Consider the following 19,693-nt stretch of genomic DNA (forward strand, 5'->3'; position numbering starts at 1 on the left):
CAGAAACTATTTGTGCTACATTTCATTTAACTGAAATGGTATCCAAAGAAACATCAATACCAACGAACTGTCGTTTTTGAAAGTGTCTCCTTTCTTTTCATGTTTGTACATCGTGTAAGTATTTCAACAAACTAAGTGATATTTTTTTATTATTTATTTTTGATTTATTTTTGTTCAAATCAAATCAGAATGGATTATAGTCATTTTTTAAAATAGCTTTCTAAAAGTCAAATGCAAGTTACACTCTGATTAGTTGATTTTTTTTTCATATTCGATTCAAAACCTCCTTTTCAAAAATACTGAAGGTATGATTCAATTTTTACATTTATAATATACACATGGAAAAAAGTTTTGCAACACCTTGATTTTTTAAAATTTGAAAAATCAGCCCTTTTTTTTGGATGAAATATAATAAAATATTTGTATAATATTATTGAAACATAGTTTATGATAACATTGGCATTGAAACGAACAAAAAATGTTTGAAAAAAATGATTTATATAACCACAATTTTAATAACAAAATGAAGTGTTTTTTGTACAAAAAATGCATTTTACAACTTTTACTGTAGTCGAACTTTACAATGTCAGACATTTCAAAATTAATCTTCAGATGACTGTTCACATCATGGTTGAGCGTTATACGCCAAAGAATTAGTATTTTGTGCGCAGCCTCCATTCAAACGGATAACCGCATCTAAACGTCTTCTGATTCGTGCCAAAAATCGACTAATTTGTTGCTAAGGTAGCAGCAACCATTTCTGATGAAGGGCATTGTTTATTTCATGATGCATTTGAACTGGGGTGTCCTTTCGCGCACGTTCCGCCCAATAGTGTCCCATATATGCTCGATATGGTTCAAATCCGGGCTACGATCCGTCCAAGGAAGATGAACCGAATTCCATTGGAACAATGGATCTTCCTCCACGATGCTAATTTTCAACTTTAGCAAGCTGTGCACTACATTGGATACGGAAAACTGTGTGTCTGTTCGTAAGCAAAGGTCTCCGAAATGGTCTTATCGCACGATAACCAGTAGCGATGAGTCGATCTCGAATAGTTCTTGTTAAAAGGCTCCTGTATGCCCACCACTCTCTTTTTAGGATTGTATTGTATGCAATGGGTTTCCTTCTGACCAACCTTCATTATGCTTGATTTTCCATTGCAAATGGTATAGGGGGTCTTTTTTATCTCGGAAGGTCTTTAACATCGTTTAGTGCCTTATTTTTATTCTCAAAACGACTTATAGTGGAATGGTGATGACCAAAAATACATGCAGTTGTTTCAGCGACGTCCCTGCTTCTCTCATGCTGATAATATGCCATCTTGCGGCAGTTTAGAGTTGTCGAGGACCCATTACAAGATGTAAATCACTTTAAAAACTTGGTTATTTATAAAGTGTTGAAAACAATGAGGATGAAAACATCTGTTTTGCTGTTTATGGGTATAGTAGCTGCATGTGCAGATAAAAATATTTATCGAGTCGATGTTTATTGATTAAACTCAGGAGCTACTTAAATAATGTTTAATTAGTTCTATTTTACCAAATTATATCACAAAAAAATAAAAAGTGTTTTTTTAATTTCAATTTCAATTTGGTGTTGCAATACTTTTTTCCATGTGTATAGATAGTCGATACGTATCAAATTAGGACGTTTATGTTTATATATTTAAAATCAAATCCAAAATGGCAAATGATAGCTTGAAGATATTTTGACATGAAAACAGTTTAAGGGCATCCGATACAGTTTCTCGATAAAATGTCATTTTCTTAATTTTTAAAGATGTTGTAGGCCTTGGCGAGTTATAAAATAAAACACAAAATAAAACATAGGTCACCGTGCTCGTTTTCGAGAAAATTGAGGCTGAAAATTGGGGACTTGTGCAATTTTGCAAAAAAGTTAAACAATGTTTTTAAAATTTTTGGAGCAAATATTCTTTGTCGTAAATTATTAAGATCGGGTTCAATTTGAAGCTGGGATAAGTGACAATAAGGAAAAAAATAAATCCCTACACGAATGACTATACAAATTGTCAAGCTTTGCTTGGCATTACGAACCAGATGCTCAAAGTGGGATTTTTTTAATCCAAAAAATATAGGAATAAAGTGTTTCTGAAAATGTCATTTTTATCATTTTTTTGCATGAAATGCGTTTTGTCATGCTTTCTCCAAATCTGAAATAAAAATATATGTCACCGTGCTGGATTCTATGATAAACGCGATTTATCCTAAAAATTGCGTCCCCCTTTGTAACCTCAACGTTAGCGCTTAAGTGCACGACGTCGCTGGCAGACTTTTTCCACGTAATCGTTGCAAATTACCGGTGACATTTTTCAGATGTATGAATATTGCTTGTAAAGAGCTAACTAAAAATTGGTAATATTGTTTTCGGAAATAAAATCATGTGAATCATAAATACATATCTTTGTTTGTGGTCTAAGTGAGAAACATCCCAAGAAAAGGGATTACGGACTGTTGATAATTTTTACGGCTTTTAAAATTAAAGACTCGGCAATTTAAAACTTGACATACAGGTTACATGTACTGAAAACACTCGAGCATTAATTTATGTATTAATTTATAGCATATGTTGACCTCTAGATGTTGTTTTTTTGTTTTTGTTTTGTTTGGTTGGCTGCTATTTCATTACAATACTCCTTTAAATCCTTCTATTCACGTTTTAATCACTTTTTAGAATTTCACATTTATTCATAAAATTAAACTTTTATTCTGGTCAATGATTACAATCGAATAAAATTGGGAGGCTCCTAAATATTTTTAAGTTCACAGTTTGTATAGTTGACTATGCGGTATGGGCATTGCTCATTGTTGAAGACCGTACGGTGACCTATAGTTGTTAATTTCTGTGGCATGTTTGTCTCTTGTTGAGAGTTGTCTCATTGCAAATTATACCATATCTTCTTTTAAATGTTGTCAGAAAACAAAAACAAAATCTTATCAAGGAATATGCTAAAGGAGGCTTTTGTCCAGAGAGAGAAAATAGATCATGTTTTGATTTTTTTGTATTTCGCAAAAACGATTGAATTAATAGCGAGAGGACTGCACATATTACCTATGCGTAATTTCATTGGTAAATAACTATATATATTTTCACCAAAGTGCGACGCATTGCGGGGTACATAAAATATCGCACGTTCATTCCTCTGTCTGTCCTTTCGGTCCTAACGATTACTTAGATTTTTCAAGTGTACAATTCTTGCCAAATTTCTATAAAACTGATATCGTTATGGACACGTTCGAAAATCAGTGCATAGCAACTTTTCTTTAAAAGAGTTATGCCATTTGGAAATATTAATTATATTGGAAATTGCATTGTATTTGCTGTCATTCCATCATTTCTCTTAATATATTTGTAAATTAAAAAAAACCAACAAAATAAACAACTGTGCTACGAGCGCATGATACGCCCGTCGTCTTATGAAAAAAACCCATAATACATGTTTTTGAAATAACACGGGGCTTGTACAGGAAGTCATGCTAAGTATATCCTGACTCATTTTGGTATTCTTGCTCAAAAGGAAGTTTATAATGACTATGATATCAAATTGAAGCTCAATAAAAATTCGAGAACTAAAAATGAATTTAAGAATCAGCACGAAAAAGTATACAGATCTTTTAACTAACAAGTATATGAAATTTTATGCAATACTTATTAATAGTTTCTTAGATACGGCTCGACATGTGAAAACCCCCTCTTTTTTCATATAAACTCAATAACTCTAAAATAAAAGAATCATCCTCAGAAAGTATACAGATCTGAGATTCATATAACTAAGAAGTGTGTAAGGTTTTAAGCAATAATCAAAAATCATTTTTGAGATACAGCGCGAACTGTGAAAAAAACACCCCCTGTTTTAGTTACAAAGTCTTGTAACTCAAAAAGTTCACCAAAAAGATATACAGATCGTTTGACCATCATGAAACAAAGAACCATATTTAGTTTAATGACTTTAGGATAATATGTTGTACCATTTTACGACGTACAGACGGACGTCGCACATTTGTATACCATAATACGTGACGTGAAAATTTGTACGGGCGTGTAAAAATAGTGTTGGCTATTGCCTTTTGAATTTTCCGCGGAGTTCAGTATTTTTTGTCGTTTTACTTTTTGTTAGATAAAATACGTGTTACGTGGAGGTAATAGGAACTTTATTAAAGTTGTATCATTGTTGATATTAGCGGAATGCCATTATTCATCTAACATAAATAAATTGTTCAGTTAGGAAGTTCACTTTTTCTTGTACCTAAATTTTCGGTATTAGTTTTAAAATATCATTGTTGGTTTTCTGTGCTGTAAAAAATGACAGAAAATCGGAGCCGGACTAAATTGTGGTTGATGAATTATAATAAAAATGTCCTATGCTTGAACAGAATATTTTTTTCTATCAATTTGGGATTCAGAATATGTTTTCAAGACAAATATTACTAGTTGTCCAAATAATTATGACAGTAAGGAAGGGTATATTAAATTTTTGCTTTGACTTTGCCTTCCTGTGACGCGTGAAAGAAAAAATATAATAGCCTCTCAAGACGTTTGGACTAGTAAAATACCATACATCCTCCAACCTTTTGAAGTGCAATGATCGTTCCATAAATATTTTCCATCTGAATTTATTATTTTATTTAGACAAAAACTATATCATATGTAGGACATACGTCCTGAACATGCATGAAATATTTGCCACTGGACGTTAAGCAAACAACATTCAATCAATTTATTGGACATAGTCTTGGTATAAAGCTGGAATTTAAGGTAGCGCCTTCCTCATATTAAAATGATAATTGACATGCATTATGTTAGTAACATCAAAAGGGTCAGTCATCTTGAGATTGCTAACCATGCGATATTTAAATTTGTTGAAGATCTCACAGAAACAGTAATGTGTTTTATTTCTTATGATTTTATTAGACTGTTATCCTTTTAGAATGAAATGCAATAATATAATGGTGTAGAAGTTAGCATGCGGGAGAAACAGAAATTGGAGCTTCGGAAAGTCCACATTACGTTTCTTGTTACGGAAAATTACACGCATTAGTTCCGAAAAAAGTGACGTTTTGCGGGAATTCAAACGCTTAACGTTGCGCCAAGAGTTAACTCCCTTGAAACTGTATCGGATGCCCTTATTTTTGGTTCAAATTTGACGTTATGTCTATGTACTTTATATTGTTTCATTACCATTTTCAAATGTTCGTAACTCTGAAATTAGATCGGTGACCAACTTAAATTTTTCGATTTTTCATCATCTTTTAATAAGTTCTACGTGCATACAATTTCTTTTAAACATCGCAAGACAAGCCATTTACGTACCTGTTACCTTAAGAATGGCTAGTAATTCTAAAATTAAAGAAATAATTTGTAATACTTACAAATCCTTGTTTATTATTATGATTAGAAGTATAATTCTAAGTTTTACTAAGTAATCCAAAGCAATTTTTAATGCATTTCAAAGTATTATCAAAAAAAAAATTCTAGTTATCCAAACTAATTCAATTTGCAGACTTTGAAACTACATAACTATGCTGTAATTATATAATTATAAAGTCCAATTTCATTAGAAATATTTATTTTTAAAACTTATTAAACCTAATGTCAACAAACGACATGTAGTCCCTTGGCCTACTTAGTAAAAGGCAGTTATAATTCAAAAGTAATTTCAGGAAATTTAAAACTGCATTTTAGTAAGAAAAATAAATATTCAATTATTTTTGTTTATTTAAAACAGCTATGTATTACTTAATATTTATATAAACATAAATCTTAAACTAGAATCTTTATAACTTGCAGTGTTTGTATATAAGTTTCAAATTTAACGTTTAAGCTAGACCTTTTTGAAATTTCAGAGCATTTTTATTATTATTTCCTTTTAAAGAACTTATGTAACTGCCTGAAATAATTACCACCTTAATAAGTTATGTTTGTCTGTTTATATGTTAATTGAGGAAAAACAATTCTATTATGTCCTTCTGTTTTGACAATTTTATCTTAAAATTGATCAAGCAGAAATATCAGCTTTTAATGTTGTTAAAAAATTGGACAGCATCCTCATTTGTATTTAAAAAAATGCTTATTAAATATAGTCAATTTTATTAACATATCAATCTTCTAGCTTTATAAATATTTTGATATGAGCGTCACTGATGAGTCTTATGTAGACGAAACGCGCGTCTGGCGTACTAAATTATAATCCTGGTACCTTTGATAACTATTTACACCACTGGGTCGATGCCACTGCTGGTGGACGTTTCGTCCCCGAGGGTATTACCAGCCATGTAGTCAGCACCTCGGGGTTGACATGAATATCAATTATGTGGTCATTTTTATAAATTTCCTGAATATAAAACTTTGCATTTTCGAAAAACTAAGGATTTTCTTATCCCAGGAATAGATTATCTTAGCCGTATTTGGCACAACTTTTTGGAATTTTGGATCCTCAATGCTCTTCAACTTCGTACTTGTTTGGCTTTATAAATATTTTGATATGAGCGTCACTGATGAGTCTTATGTAGAAGAAACGCGCGTCTGGCGTACTAAATTATAATCATGGTACCTTTGATAACTATTCTATTTATATTCCAAAACCCTCAATTTACAATATACAAGAAAAAAATCAAATATATGATTATAATTTATTGTAATAGCCAAATTGAAATTGTATTCCCATTGCTCCTCTCTGCATACACAAGTTATTGTGAATTTTAAATTTGTAAATGCCAGCGTAAGGTTTATATTCACATCATGAAATACTGTAGAGAAAATGTTTGTATAAATGGCTGTCAAAATTATGATAATGGAATGAGTTTAAAAATAATGAAATAATTAACTGAAATTACCCTATCCGCAAGCTACCGTTTTTAGAAAACCAAACATGATTATTCCTTGCGAATTATGTTTCAAATACACATGTCCTAAATGTAATAAGTTGAGCTAAAAGTTTCAATGCAATAACAAATATAACAGTTTGATTCTGAAAAAAAAATTTGAATACATATAAGTATACCACAATTATAATCTTTTTTTTTTTTTTAATAATTTGAAGTTATTTATCTAATCCTACCTGGTAATCAGAAGTAATTCTAGTTAATCAATTACTGTTTCAAAGTAAAAAGAAATCAATTAGTAATTTGTTTGAACAGTTTTACAAATTTCTAGTTATCAGTTCTCATAGATTATTATGTTTAGTAAAACTAAGTTAAAGCAAGCATTTATAAGTTATATTAAGTAAATTTGTAATTACTTGATTACTCAAAATGATTATAGAAAAATGCTTAGTAATTTGTTTGTTGAGCATAGCAACAATTTCTTTTTGATAGCATTTTTTGTTACTGTTTGAAGCCTAGAACATAATTATGCAGATTCGTTTTTAAATATGTTGCATAAATTGTCTGTTATGTTTTGAACTTAAGAACTATTTTTGAACTAAACAATAACATATGACATTTTGTATGTTCTGTTTTCAGTCCTTTTTCTGATTATCCACTGAAGAAAAATAAGATCTTTTCATTACTCTTTCAAAATGTAATTTACTAGTGTGACAATGTAAATGAACTGATAACATGGACATTGTCTATAACATGATTTTATATATAACGTTATGCAATGTCTAACAAACTTGGAAAACAAAATAATTCATATTGAAACATTTCATATGAAAAAAATTGTTTTAGGCAGCAAATTCATTTTAAAGTGTGTATGACCATCATAATCTTATTGAAACATTGATAAAAAAAAAGTAACATATATTATACTTCTGCGGGAAGGAATTAAAAAGTATTGAGAATATTGTACAAGTTTTAAACTAAAATTCTATTACACATATACCTCATTTGATAGGTAAAAAAAAATGTAAAGGCTATCTACACGTGTTTGCTACTGTTTTTATAGCATAACTTGAGAAATCCTAGGATTTGTATATTTAAACTTTAAATTCATAAAAGTATAACAAAATCCACTACTAGATACATACGATCTGAGATATCCTAATAACGACGGAGTTTATCTAATTGGCGATGTTGGCTTCATACTTACATTCTGGTCAATTCAACAACGGTGTGAGGAATTATGACAAAGGTCATGGACGAATTTTCAACCTTCCGGAGCACATGAGGCCTCATTGGTTTTTGTTAGGTTTGTGTACCTCAATCTTGAATTTTCTATGTTGTCTTTCGTCGTTTTTTTTTAATGGCATTATCAGTAGTTTTCGACTATTCCCTTGGTATCTTTCACCTCTTATTCGCTGCTCTTTCTCTATTTACTCTATGGAGACTTGATTTTGATTTACAGGTCCACCTGGAACATGGAAGTCGCAGCACGCATTTAACTATGCGCACAGATGTTCAAAAAAGATTGCGAATGACCAGAATTCATTGATTTGGCGGGTAGATTGCAATACTGAATTAAACATTTATAATTCTCTTTCTCATTTAATGAACTACCTAAAGACACAATACATAAACTCAGATCTGCGCATTAAACAGTCAATTCACATCATGTTATTACGCGCTATAGAGGTTTTGGAAAGCGACAATTACAAGGACACAAAGCACATTTTTATTCTGCTTGGTTTGATATCCCCTCAGAAAACTCTAATGAATGAGTTCTTGAGGCAACTGAAGCAGAATGATAACATAATTATGTGTTATTGTAACTACAAGTGAGTCGTTATCACCCGAATTCGAGAAATTGGTAATTGAATTTCAAGGAATGACAGAAACGGAGGCGGTAAAATATCTAAACGTTGATATTTTGTTAAATGAGAAAGCAAAAGAACTAGCTAAAAGATTGGGCTATTTGCCAGATGGCCTTGCTTTTGCAAGAACTCATATACAAACAACAGATATAAGCGTAGACAGCTATCTTGGAAAACTTGAAACCATCACCAGCAGTGGTGATTCTGCATCTACAAAAGCTTGTCAAATGCTTATTTTACAGGCTGAAAAGAATATGTCAGCCGAAGATAAAACTATTTTTTACCTCATGCCATATCTTAACACAGATAAAATTCCTATCTTCATTTTTGAAACTCTTTTGCCAAACACAGTACACAAAGATGAAAAGACAACAATAATAGATGGCTTCCTCAAAAACTTAGAAAAATATTCATTGGTTGTTGTTAAGGGTAAAGATGAGCAGCGAATAATAACTGCTCATGGATTTATTTTCATGATATTGAAAGCGTCTCAATCCATCGACGACCGAAATTCCCATCTCAATAAACTTCTGATTTTTTTCATGTGTAACATTGATCTAGATGCAAGATTATTGGAAGTTATTCATAGAAACGTACTTTTGTTACATCATGCTGAGGCCTTCTTATTACACTTTGAAGACAATTTTAAGTCCTTGGTTAAAGAAACAAAGGCAAAACTTTGCTATATATATTGTGCAGTAGGAATCACTTATAGACTGTATGGCAATACTGAGTTATCTGCTAATACTTATCTAGATAAAGCAAAACATACAATGTATGAAACATTCTTAAGTGGTCAGGAACACCAGTTTTCCGATATTAAGACTGAAGATCCTTCAACCACAATGAATGATTATCTTAATGGATGCGGGGTACTTCAAGAGCACTGCAAAGTTATTTTCAACCTACTGGTTGGAGAAGGAAAACATGTCAGTCATGAATTCGCCGACACATTCATCGAAAACAAACATAGAAATTCAAGGATCATAGATCTTTTAAGGAATCATGGTCATCTTTGTGCCACCGATTTGAGCAATAGTCAATTAACAACACAGACAATCAAAACATTAAGAAGTAAGAACTTGATAATGGAGAGTAAATATATATCAGAAACTTTTCTAGTCGAACTGATGATAAGAATTCTTTACAATTCTAGTAAAAACAAATGGCTTATGGACATTTCCAAAGACAGCTTCTCAAAACCGGAAACAGGCTATGTTCGTCATAGACTTTCAAGCACTTTCTTCCCTGTTACTACAGAAAGCTTAATGGAACATCAGTTAGCACACGGTCTTACAAAGTTATTACAGCATCATTTGAGCTCTTTGCCGATGCAACTCGATGAACAGACAACCACTAAAAATGCCGTAAGGTCCTTTTGTCCTGTGTTCAGTCCAGTAACACAGCGTAGTGGTGTATTATATATGTTGAAGTCATTTTCAGATCCTATTCTATTATCATCCTTACTTAAAGAATCTATAGAACTGTTAAACAGCCTTGATTCTAATATAGACGGGAAAGGTTTTACTGAATTTGGTGTCGTAAAACGTATTGGCGATTCAAGTCTTTTTCATTCCGCAATGATAGAAAGAATTAAAATGGAATGTTATGAAAAACAGTATAAATTAGAATGTCTAGATCTGGAAACACCTTTGAAAGAAGAAACAAAGACGAGAATAAGCGTAGAAGAGACTGGCATTTCAAAAAAAGAAAGCATTGATCAAAGTAAAAGCTTGTGCGAAACAGATCTACCAAAAATCAGAGGGTCAAAGAAAAGTGAAAATCTAAAGAAGCCCTTTACACCGGACAATGGATTTGCTCTTCAAAATCAAAACTTAATGAAGGCATTGTCAATTGCAAAGGATCTAGAGAATAAAATCAACGACCTAACATCGTGGAAAGCCCTATCAGGAATCCATTTGAAGATTGCAAAAGTGTTTAAATTAACAGGAACAGAGGAATACATTCGGAAAGCAAAACACCATTATAGAAAGGCATACGACCGGGAATATGAAAGCAATAACACGAGAATAACCCGTTTTCATTTAAAGGCAATCGTCCATTACGCTGAGTGTTGTATTCAGTTTCCAAATGAGGAAGACTTACAGAGTGCAAAGCAATTGTCGATGGCAATGAAACATCGATTTAGATTAGTAGAAGCTGGTACTCTTTTTGACGAGGTAATCGGGGATATTGATAGCTGTTTGGTAAGTTCACGATTCCATTATTACAAATATCTAGTGTGTAGGCAACGAGTATAATAAGATGATCTGTAAGACGGCCGTAAGCCAAAATAAATCACGTACTTTCTAACTGAGTTGATTTTTGCTATTAATTTGCTATGAAAAAACCCATCTGCTTTTTAAAAAGTCTTATGATCCTTCATATTTAACAAAAAGATCTATATGTCTTATATTATAACTAAAATGCTAATATGTATCACCAAACATGCGTAATTACAACTTCTTTTAAAATAACTTTTATATAAATATTTACTGTAAGCTATATAATTATTTTTTTTAAATTTGTAGACAGTACTCAAAAATATTTTGTCCTTTCAATGTTTTTATCGTTTACTTATTTAAGATAACATATATCAATAAAAAATAAAAAAGGTGCTGGCCCCATGTGAATATATCAAAACTAAATCAGATTTGGTTATATCTAAAACAGTTCACGACTAAAGAAAATGCCGAAGACAGACTTTCAATAAAATGGCAGATTACAGTAAAAAAAGAACAACATTTTTATGGCAATTTTTACATGATTCTATTTTTCATATTTTATAGATCGGATCGCTGTAGGTAAAATGCTTTTAAAATGCAGTTCATTGAGTTCTAAAGACATACAACTTGTTATAATAGAAAGCCGTATTTCCGCCTAGTTACTTGTACTTTACCGTTGATAATCTCGCATATTTGTAGTTTTAATCAATATTAGCTAATGAATACACACAATGACTTTGTGAATACATGTTATTCAGATGTTTATTCTGATTACTTACATGCTTGTGTTTTACTTGACAGAATGACCTTTCACAGAAAAAGCAATCGGATGGTTCCTTTCTCACAACATATACCAAATATACCCAGACTGACGCTTTTTGGTAGATATAATAATTGTGCTTTTAACTTTATGCTTAGAACGAGAACCAACACCATGAGCCGCTATATATATTTTTTTTTACTAACTTAACGTTTGCTACATGTAAGCCTTTATAGAAAAGAGAAATATCTTAAATTCTGATAAGTATTGTTAAGCATATATAACGAAACCTTATTAGCCTTAACACGTTAGGTCTTTGTTGGTACATGTTTCTTATTTTTTAACATTACAATTATTTTCTCGTAATTAAACTTTGCCGAGACTATGTTTTTACATAACACACTAGTTTGTGCATCAAAGTGTAGAGTCTTTGCCTGCGTATACGTTATATGCTTGAGGTCACACGAAAGGGTGTTTAGTGTGTTTTGATGATTAAAGGGTTTTAAAATAATACAAATATATTTAGCTTTATAGTATTAAAGTAACCCATTGTGACATAACGCATGGTAGATATAAGATGTCACCATCTTTCAATTTTAAATAACATAAAAGAGCGTCGTAATTAAAACTATTTTTATTTTTAGATAATAAGAAAATGTGTTCCATATATAAACAATTGAAAGCTGTAAAGGTTCATTAAAACAAAACAAATCAGCTAACGAATTATACTACAATGGATGTGTTTTTTATATCATAAAATTGTGAATGGAAATGGGGAATGTGTCAAAGAGACAACAACCCGACCATAGAAAAGACAACAGCAGAAGGTCACCAACAGGTCTTCAATGTAGCGAGAAATTGCCGCACCCGGAAGCGTGTTTCAGCTGGCCCCTTAACAAATATATACTAGTCCAGTGATAATGAACGCCATACTAAACTCCAAATTGTACACAAGAAACTAAAATTAAAAATAATACAAGACTAACAAAGGTCAGAGGCTCCTGACTTGGGACAGGCGCAAAAATGCGGCGGGGTTAAACATGTTTATGATATCTCAACCCTCCCCCTATACCTCTAGCCAATGTAGAAAAGAAAACGCATAACAATACGCACATTAAAATTCAGTTCAAGGGAAGTCCGAGTCTGATGTCTGAAGATGTACCCAAAGAAAATAAACAAAATGACAATAATACATAAAAAACAACAAACTACTAGCAGTTAACTGACATGCCAGCTCCAGACTTCAATTAGACTGATTGAAAGCTTATGATTTCATCATATGAATATCAGGCACAATCCTTCCCGTTAGGGGTTTAGTATCATACCATCATAACATATATACATGTACATGTATTAAAATTATCACTCTATATACACTTTAGATGTTTAATAACTCATAGTTATTCTTTTATTATAGCGATGACAAAACATGGTGGTTAGAAGAATTGAAAGGAAAAAGAGATCGGCTCAAAATATATCAGAGTAAACTTCTGAAGGATTACAACAAAGTTACAGAAGACATAGATATGCTTGATTTCGAAATAGAGTCCGAAGAAAACAAATCTCACATTTAAGTTCAAAAAGGGAGATGACAGCGTAATAAATCGGGCAGTAGGTTTCGACATATTTGACCCCATGTTTCTCCTATTGAAAGCGTTAGCACATGAACATATAGGGAGGGAGATACAGAAAATGCCGTTTTCACATATGTTCGCACTATTCGAGGCTGGAACCTTTAAAAGGAACCAGAAAGTTGGTTTAAAAAAGCTTCTGTCGAAATATAATGCAACAACAGTTGTAAACGGAAAGAAAATATTAAAAAAAACGACTTTTTTCTTTTGAAACTTTGACGTTGTTTTACTTATACAAATCTAAATTTCAATTGTGTTTGTAATGTTACATGCATTCAAAAAAAGTGTCTGAAATGAACAGAAAAAGATTTACGTCACCATGAAACCGCCTGCTTAGACTCTTTACAAGTTCCACTTTCAAAATTATCTTGGTTTGGTCACTTTTAAAGCTCCCGAGGCCTGGTCAATTAAAGTTATCTAGGATATCATTATTTAAAATGGTCATAGTACGTGTGAGTGACATTTCTTAGTAATTTTCATGCCTAATATCTAGTAAGAAAATTGGTCAATTTTTTTCCAACCCGAAATTCAAATGATTTCCAGTTTTCGATAAATGTTGTATTATTTGATCAGGTACAACAAAATTTGCTAATTGTGATAGATTTTAAAGCTTTAAAAAATTGGCTTCACGAATTGTTATAACTGAGCGTCATAATATGACATCGTAACACATACTTTTGAGTAGCTGCAACGTATGTCCATTTAAAATTGTTTTGCATATTGAAAAGCAATAATTTTAGTTCTTAAAGTACTTCATCAAATTCATCCTGAATGTCTCAATGTATTTACATATTTGATCGTATATATATACAAGGTTATTTCTTGAACAATCAAACAAATTATTAATGTTTATTTTTTTTTATTTTCTCTCTCTCTATGTTATTCTTTTACCTTTTTCAAATTGACATATATTTATTACAGTACTAGTATTTATATTTAATGTATATGTTGTGTACAAGTTATCATTTTGTACAAATTATAATTTGTACAAAAAAATTGTACATATTATAATTGGTATTTTGACTTTGTACAAATTGTAATTTGTACAAAAAGTGCCTGTACACATTATAATTTGTACAAAATGAGGCATAATTTCACTTATAACTTGTACAATATTTTACATAGAATAAGTTTTCAAATCAAATTAAAAAAAAAATCTTTTAATTGTAATTACAAATCTATATGAAACACACTGGTAACTATATTTGTTTAAACTAATACGAACTATACAATAATATACAATGTTCTTATATGATGGAGCAGTTAGCGAACCATTACACCCCGAATTACACAATACAATCATTTTTGAAAACCAATTTACAACTTCTCCTAGGGTTTGCTGTAAATCAGGAATTCATGAAATAGAAAAAGAAGAGTCATTTCTCGATTCTTGTTTGTTTCTGCTTAAGATCCTGTTAAATTGCCAGCTATAGTCCCTACACGATAGCCAAAACTTTCTTCTTTTACAACAACACCTTGTTTATTCCTAGGATCGGTTGGTGCTTGTCATACCATGGAATTAGGATGATAACATTGTCTCCAACAGATAACTTGCTCAGTTTCTATTTTATTTCTTGTTAGGACATAGGCTTGAACTTGTTGGCCAGACAATGCATGTTTTCTTGCACAAATGATTAGGTTCTCGACACCCTCTGATAAAACTTAAATAGTTGTACTAGTTGATCCAGTTTCACTATCATTCACATGTTCTCTTTCTGATTCTATCGATTCAGTACCTGTGTTTTCATCTGTGTCATCAATTTCACTGTTCTCCTTTGAAACCTCTTTAAACACCTTATAAATCTTCCCCAGTTTAAAGATTTGTCAAAATTTTCTTAGGCAAAGAAGATGAAGACAAACCTATCTTTAGGTCAGACCCCTTTCTATGTTTATAAAATACAACCAGAAAACGTATCATTTCCCCCTTTTTATGAACTCTTCCATATCAGCAACTCTAATAACATCATTATGATATTTCTTAAGCAAATGTCTGTCTTGGACTTTTTTCTTCAATGTCTCTTTTGCATTTTTAACTTTAGAAATGAACTCATTAAATTTGTCTTTAGTATAAAGATGGTTGTGCTTTGATGAATTATTCTAAGTAAACTGGTAAACTTCTTGATATAATTTATCCTGTTGTTCAACTATACTCATGATACTGGCCATTTTATTGAACGCCTTAACTTTTACTTTTGCAAATGACCATTTGAAAAACAAGAGAACAGGCTTTGAATATACTATATACAGTATAAATGAATCGTATGACCTTAAACATTGCATTGAAAAAAATTACATGAATATGTTAGGTTGTCTTAAAAAGTATTTTGTAAATAAAGGTTTATCATGTTTATTGTATGGTCTTTGAAAAAAAACTATAGAGTGAATTAATACTTTTTAAATGTTTTATATTACAAAATCCATACTATAAATTATTGTACAAGTTATAAGTGAATTTTAGTCAAATTTTGTACAAATTATAATTTGTACAAGCAATTTTTGTCCAAATTACAATTTGTACAAAGTCAAAATATAAATTATAATTTGTACAAATATTTTGTACAAATTATAATTTGTACAAAATGATAACTTGTACACAACATATACATCAATACGTGTATTAGATGATTTGTAAAAGGATACTTTGCTTGTTTCTGATATTACTGTATATTTATTTCATTGTTTTATATTATTATATTATAATTTATTTGTCGTCAAACACATTGTTGTTTAAATTAAAAGTTCTTGTGATATGTTTGTGTTACAAAAACTAAAACTGAATATTTAAAACGCTCAAACGCTCCAACGCTCCTTGTTGATACATGTATATGGAAGTATGATCAAGTATTGTACGGAACATTTTGTTTACAATTCAAAACAATGTTACAAAATTGAATCTTAATTGAAAATTATATATTGTAGAATTATATTTTGTGAATGTTGATAACAGTAAATTTATTATTTGATTTTATACTTCATGTTGTAATATATGTATATAATACAAGACCTCGTTGTAAACTACCCTTTGAACAAAGTGTTATACTGCTGAATTAAAGAAAATTATTATTAATGAAAAAAATATTGTTCTTGCATACAATGTATTTGCCAGGCGCGGATCCAGAGGGGACATTCCGGGGATTGGAACCCCCCTTTTTTTTGGACGATCAATGCATTTGAATGGGGACATGTAATTGGAACCCCCCCCCCCCCCCTTTGTCCTGGGTTAGGAACCCCCCTTTTTAAAATGGCTGGATCCGCCCCTGTTTGCTTTGGCATAGGAATATTTGATATGGCAAGCTGTCAAATGTGGCGACGAATAATAGCATGGAGAAGACATGGAATAGCATCGACACAAATATCAATTCTTCAAATACTGACCTAAAATCAAATTGTGTTTTTTTGTCGACTTAGGACATCGTAGAACTACACTAAGACTATCATCTATTGGATATACATAAACACTATAAGACTTTATAAGTTATATAAACACTAGATGAGGGCTCTTTTTACAAAAACAATATTGTAAGGTACATGTTTACTGAAATTGTCATGACTAACATGCATGTACGTATTTTTTTCGGGTAATATTTGTTAGAGAAATGAGTCACTGAGATGTATTATTTAAATATGAAATAACGAAATTTGAAATTATTGCAAATTTAACAATCCATATAAAGAGTCTAAATGGCTTGTATTTGGTATTTGGCAAACATACATTTGTACGTCATCGTGTGGTCTTCAACTATGAGCACAAACCCATACCGTATAGTGAGCTATAAAAGGACTCGACATGACCAAATCTGCAACAATTCCAATGAAAAACTAGAGGTTTTAAAGAGAAAGTTCCGCTCACCTGTTTGTACTGTGATTTTGGAAATCACGTAAAAAAGGTTAAAATCATAATAAATAGTATTAGATTACAAAACTTGTGTACAAATTTACTTTAAAGGATAATTACTCATGAATGGGTCAATTGTCCATTTGGTCATGTTGATCTAGCTTACTTTGCTGAAAAATCTTGCTGATAGTCTCTGATATAATGTATATTACATTATTCAAGATAATGACCAAAAACTCAAAAAAATCCTTTAGATTACCAATTCAAGGGCAGCAACCCAACAACGGACTATTTGATGAGTCTGAAAATTTCAGGACAGATAAGTCTTCACGTGATGAACATATTTCCTACATGTCAGATTTGCTCTATAGCTTTAGTTTTAGTATAGTATAGAGATATAAGCCAAGTCTGTATATTATCACATGCTCTATTTTTAGAAAAGTGGCCATTTAAATTGAGGCAAGGTCATTGGAAACATTTTTAAACTAGATACCTTAACTTTTAAGGATGTGATATGCCATGTTTGATTTATTTGGCCAGTAGTTTCAGAGGAGAGGATTTTCGTAAATGTTAGCCAAGGACGACGACGGACAACGGACGTCAAGTGACAAGAAAAGCTCACAGGGTCCATTTGGGCGAAGTAAGCTGGGTTTATGATAAATAATAATATAAAAAACAAATATGACAAACAGAATAAAAAGCAACCACTGAATTACTGAAAATGACCTTTGTCTTGAGACAGACACATATTAATGAATTTGGGTTGGTTTCAATCGACGTATTCATTCTTTCGTTTCAGCCTAAAACACAGACGATTTATTTTTTAGCTTGTTCACAGATTAAGATGAACAAGGGCCAATCAAATACAAAATTCCCTTAATCTCTGATAATATCACTGCACGTTCAATAGTAGTGCCACTCGCACAGACCAAGTTAAATTAATATTGACAAATGTGAAGTCATGTCATTTCAAACATGTTTTTAGCTACTACATGGTGTTTTTAGTATGAGTCTGGAAATGTTTCACAAACAAATATGCTAAGCGATCATTATAAAGGGTACTAGTGTGAAAAAATAGATAATAATTTTATTACTTAATAAATGAACGAAAGAAAGTTACTTCTGTTTATGGCTTATGAAATTTATAAGATTTAGATTGATTAACTGTTGGTTTTTAACACCACATTCATCACCACTGGCGTTTATCGTGGCAGTCAGTTTTTTTTTTTTATTTGTGAAGGAATCCAGAGAGAGTATTAACCTGTGATAGAAAAACTAAAAATCCAAGTCTATTTTATAAAAAGATCGGAGTCGAACACACCTGTCACGTGCGAGTTTTAATGATGGCAGAATCAACAGGTAAGTACGTCTGGTATGCTTAAGTCAAAATATGAAGTGAGGTTTCATGATAATATAAATGTTAAGGTAAAATGTACTAGCGTTCGCCAATTTGTAAAAATGTGTGCATCTGCATTGTTACCTAGAACGATTATAAAACTATACAATATTTGAGACCTAAACATTTACTTTTGGGCTTATTTAGCGAGGTGTCGCACGTAAGACGCGGGCGGGCTACCGCGGGTCTCTCGCCCATCGAGGCCGACAAACTTAGTGTCAGTGATCAATTAGAGATCTGAGATTTTGAAAAATCGTTCGGCAGGTCCAGGACCTTTGACTCTCCAAACTGAAAGGTCCGCAACCTAAGTTCCAGGTCCTGCTTTTACTTAAGATATTCCATAACTCAGTAAGATACAAAATGAATGTGCTTTTGGTAATTGGTTAGCTTATTTTATTGTCAGTTTTACGGTTGTTCATGATAAATGTAATTGTCTTGTATATTATAAATTTAAGTATATTTTTTTTTTGGTATTGGGGAGGGTGTCTCTATAGGTGGTTGTGTTGTCATAACGATTGGTAAATGTAAAATAATGCAAGTATTTGCGTTTCTGTGAAGAAAGATGTTACTGCTCATACTGTTTATAACGGGTTTTTCTCTGGTAAATATTATTACTGTTTGACAAGATAATTCATGAATTAGGGGTGTTTAGATAAATTTATTCTCAGATGATAGGTTAGCACAGTAATTCAATTATAATAAGCACTGATGTGATTGCACAAAACGACGAACTAGATGAGATGTCAGTACTAGAAACAAGCAAGTATAGCATACAATAGATAAGTGTTCATCAGTGGGGCGAGTTGGTAGACCTTTACATATTCATCGGGATTTTACACAATTGCATAAGTGGAGCAATTTGGTACAAGTATGAAGCGATTTTTCCAAAGTGGAGCGAGCTTGTAAACAACAGTGGGGCGATTTTTGAAAAGTGGGGCGTGAAAAGTTAGGCGTTTTGGTGTGAGGCGATTTACCAGTGGGGGCGAGTTGTCTGTACAGGTACTTCTAACAGATAAAAATGCAAGTCTTTCTCCACTGGTGACTTCCGTCGTTTTACTTCTTTTAAATACGCCGATAACTAATATTTTATACTACAAGCTAAATAAAACAAACCATTTACTATCGTGTTGGTATC

General features: G+C 31.7%; 1 protein-coding gene across 1 annotated transcript in view; it reads left to right on the forward strand.

The window, feature by feature from the left end:
* LOC139500080 (uncharacterized) overlaps positions 1-16,403 on the forward strand; it is a 44,826-nt gene extending 28,423 nt beyond the window's left edge. The window contains exons 4-6 of the mRNA XM_071288818.1: positions 8,306-10,918; positions 11,738-11,817; positions 13,114-16,403. Of these exons, the coding sequence (XP_071144919.1) occupies positions 8,726-10,918; positions 11,738-11,817; positions 13,114-13,270 (2,430 nt within the window). The 5' untranslated portion in view covers positions 8,306-8,725 and the 3' untranslated portion in view covers positions 13,271-16,403. The remainder of the gene's footprint in view (positions 1-8,305; positions 10,919-11,737; positions 11,818-13,113) is intronic.
* The last annotated feature ends 3,290 nt before the right edge of the window (positions 16,404-19,693 follow it).

The sequence above is a fragment of the Mytilus edulis genome, chromosome 13 (genome assembly GCF_963676685.1).
Source record: "Mytilus edulis chromosome 13, xbMytEdul2.2, whole genome shotgun sequence".
Lineage (NCBI taxonomy): Eukaryota > Metazoa > Mollusca > Bivalvia > Mytilida > Mytilidae > Mytilus > Mytilus edulis.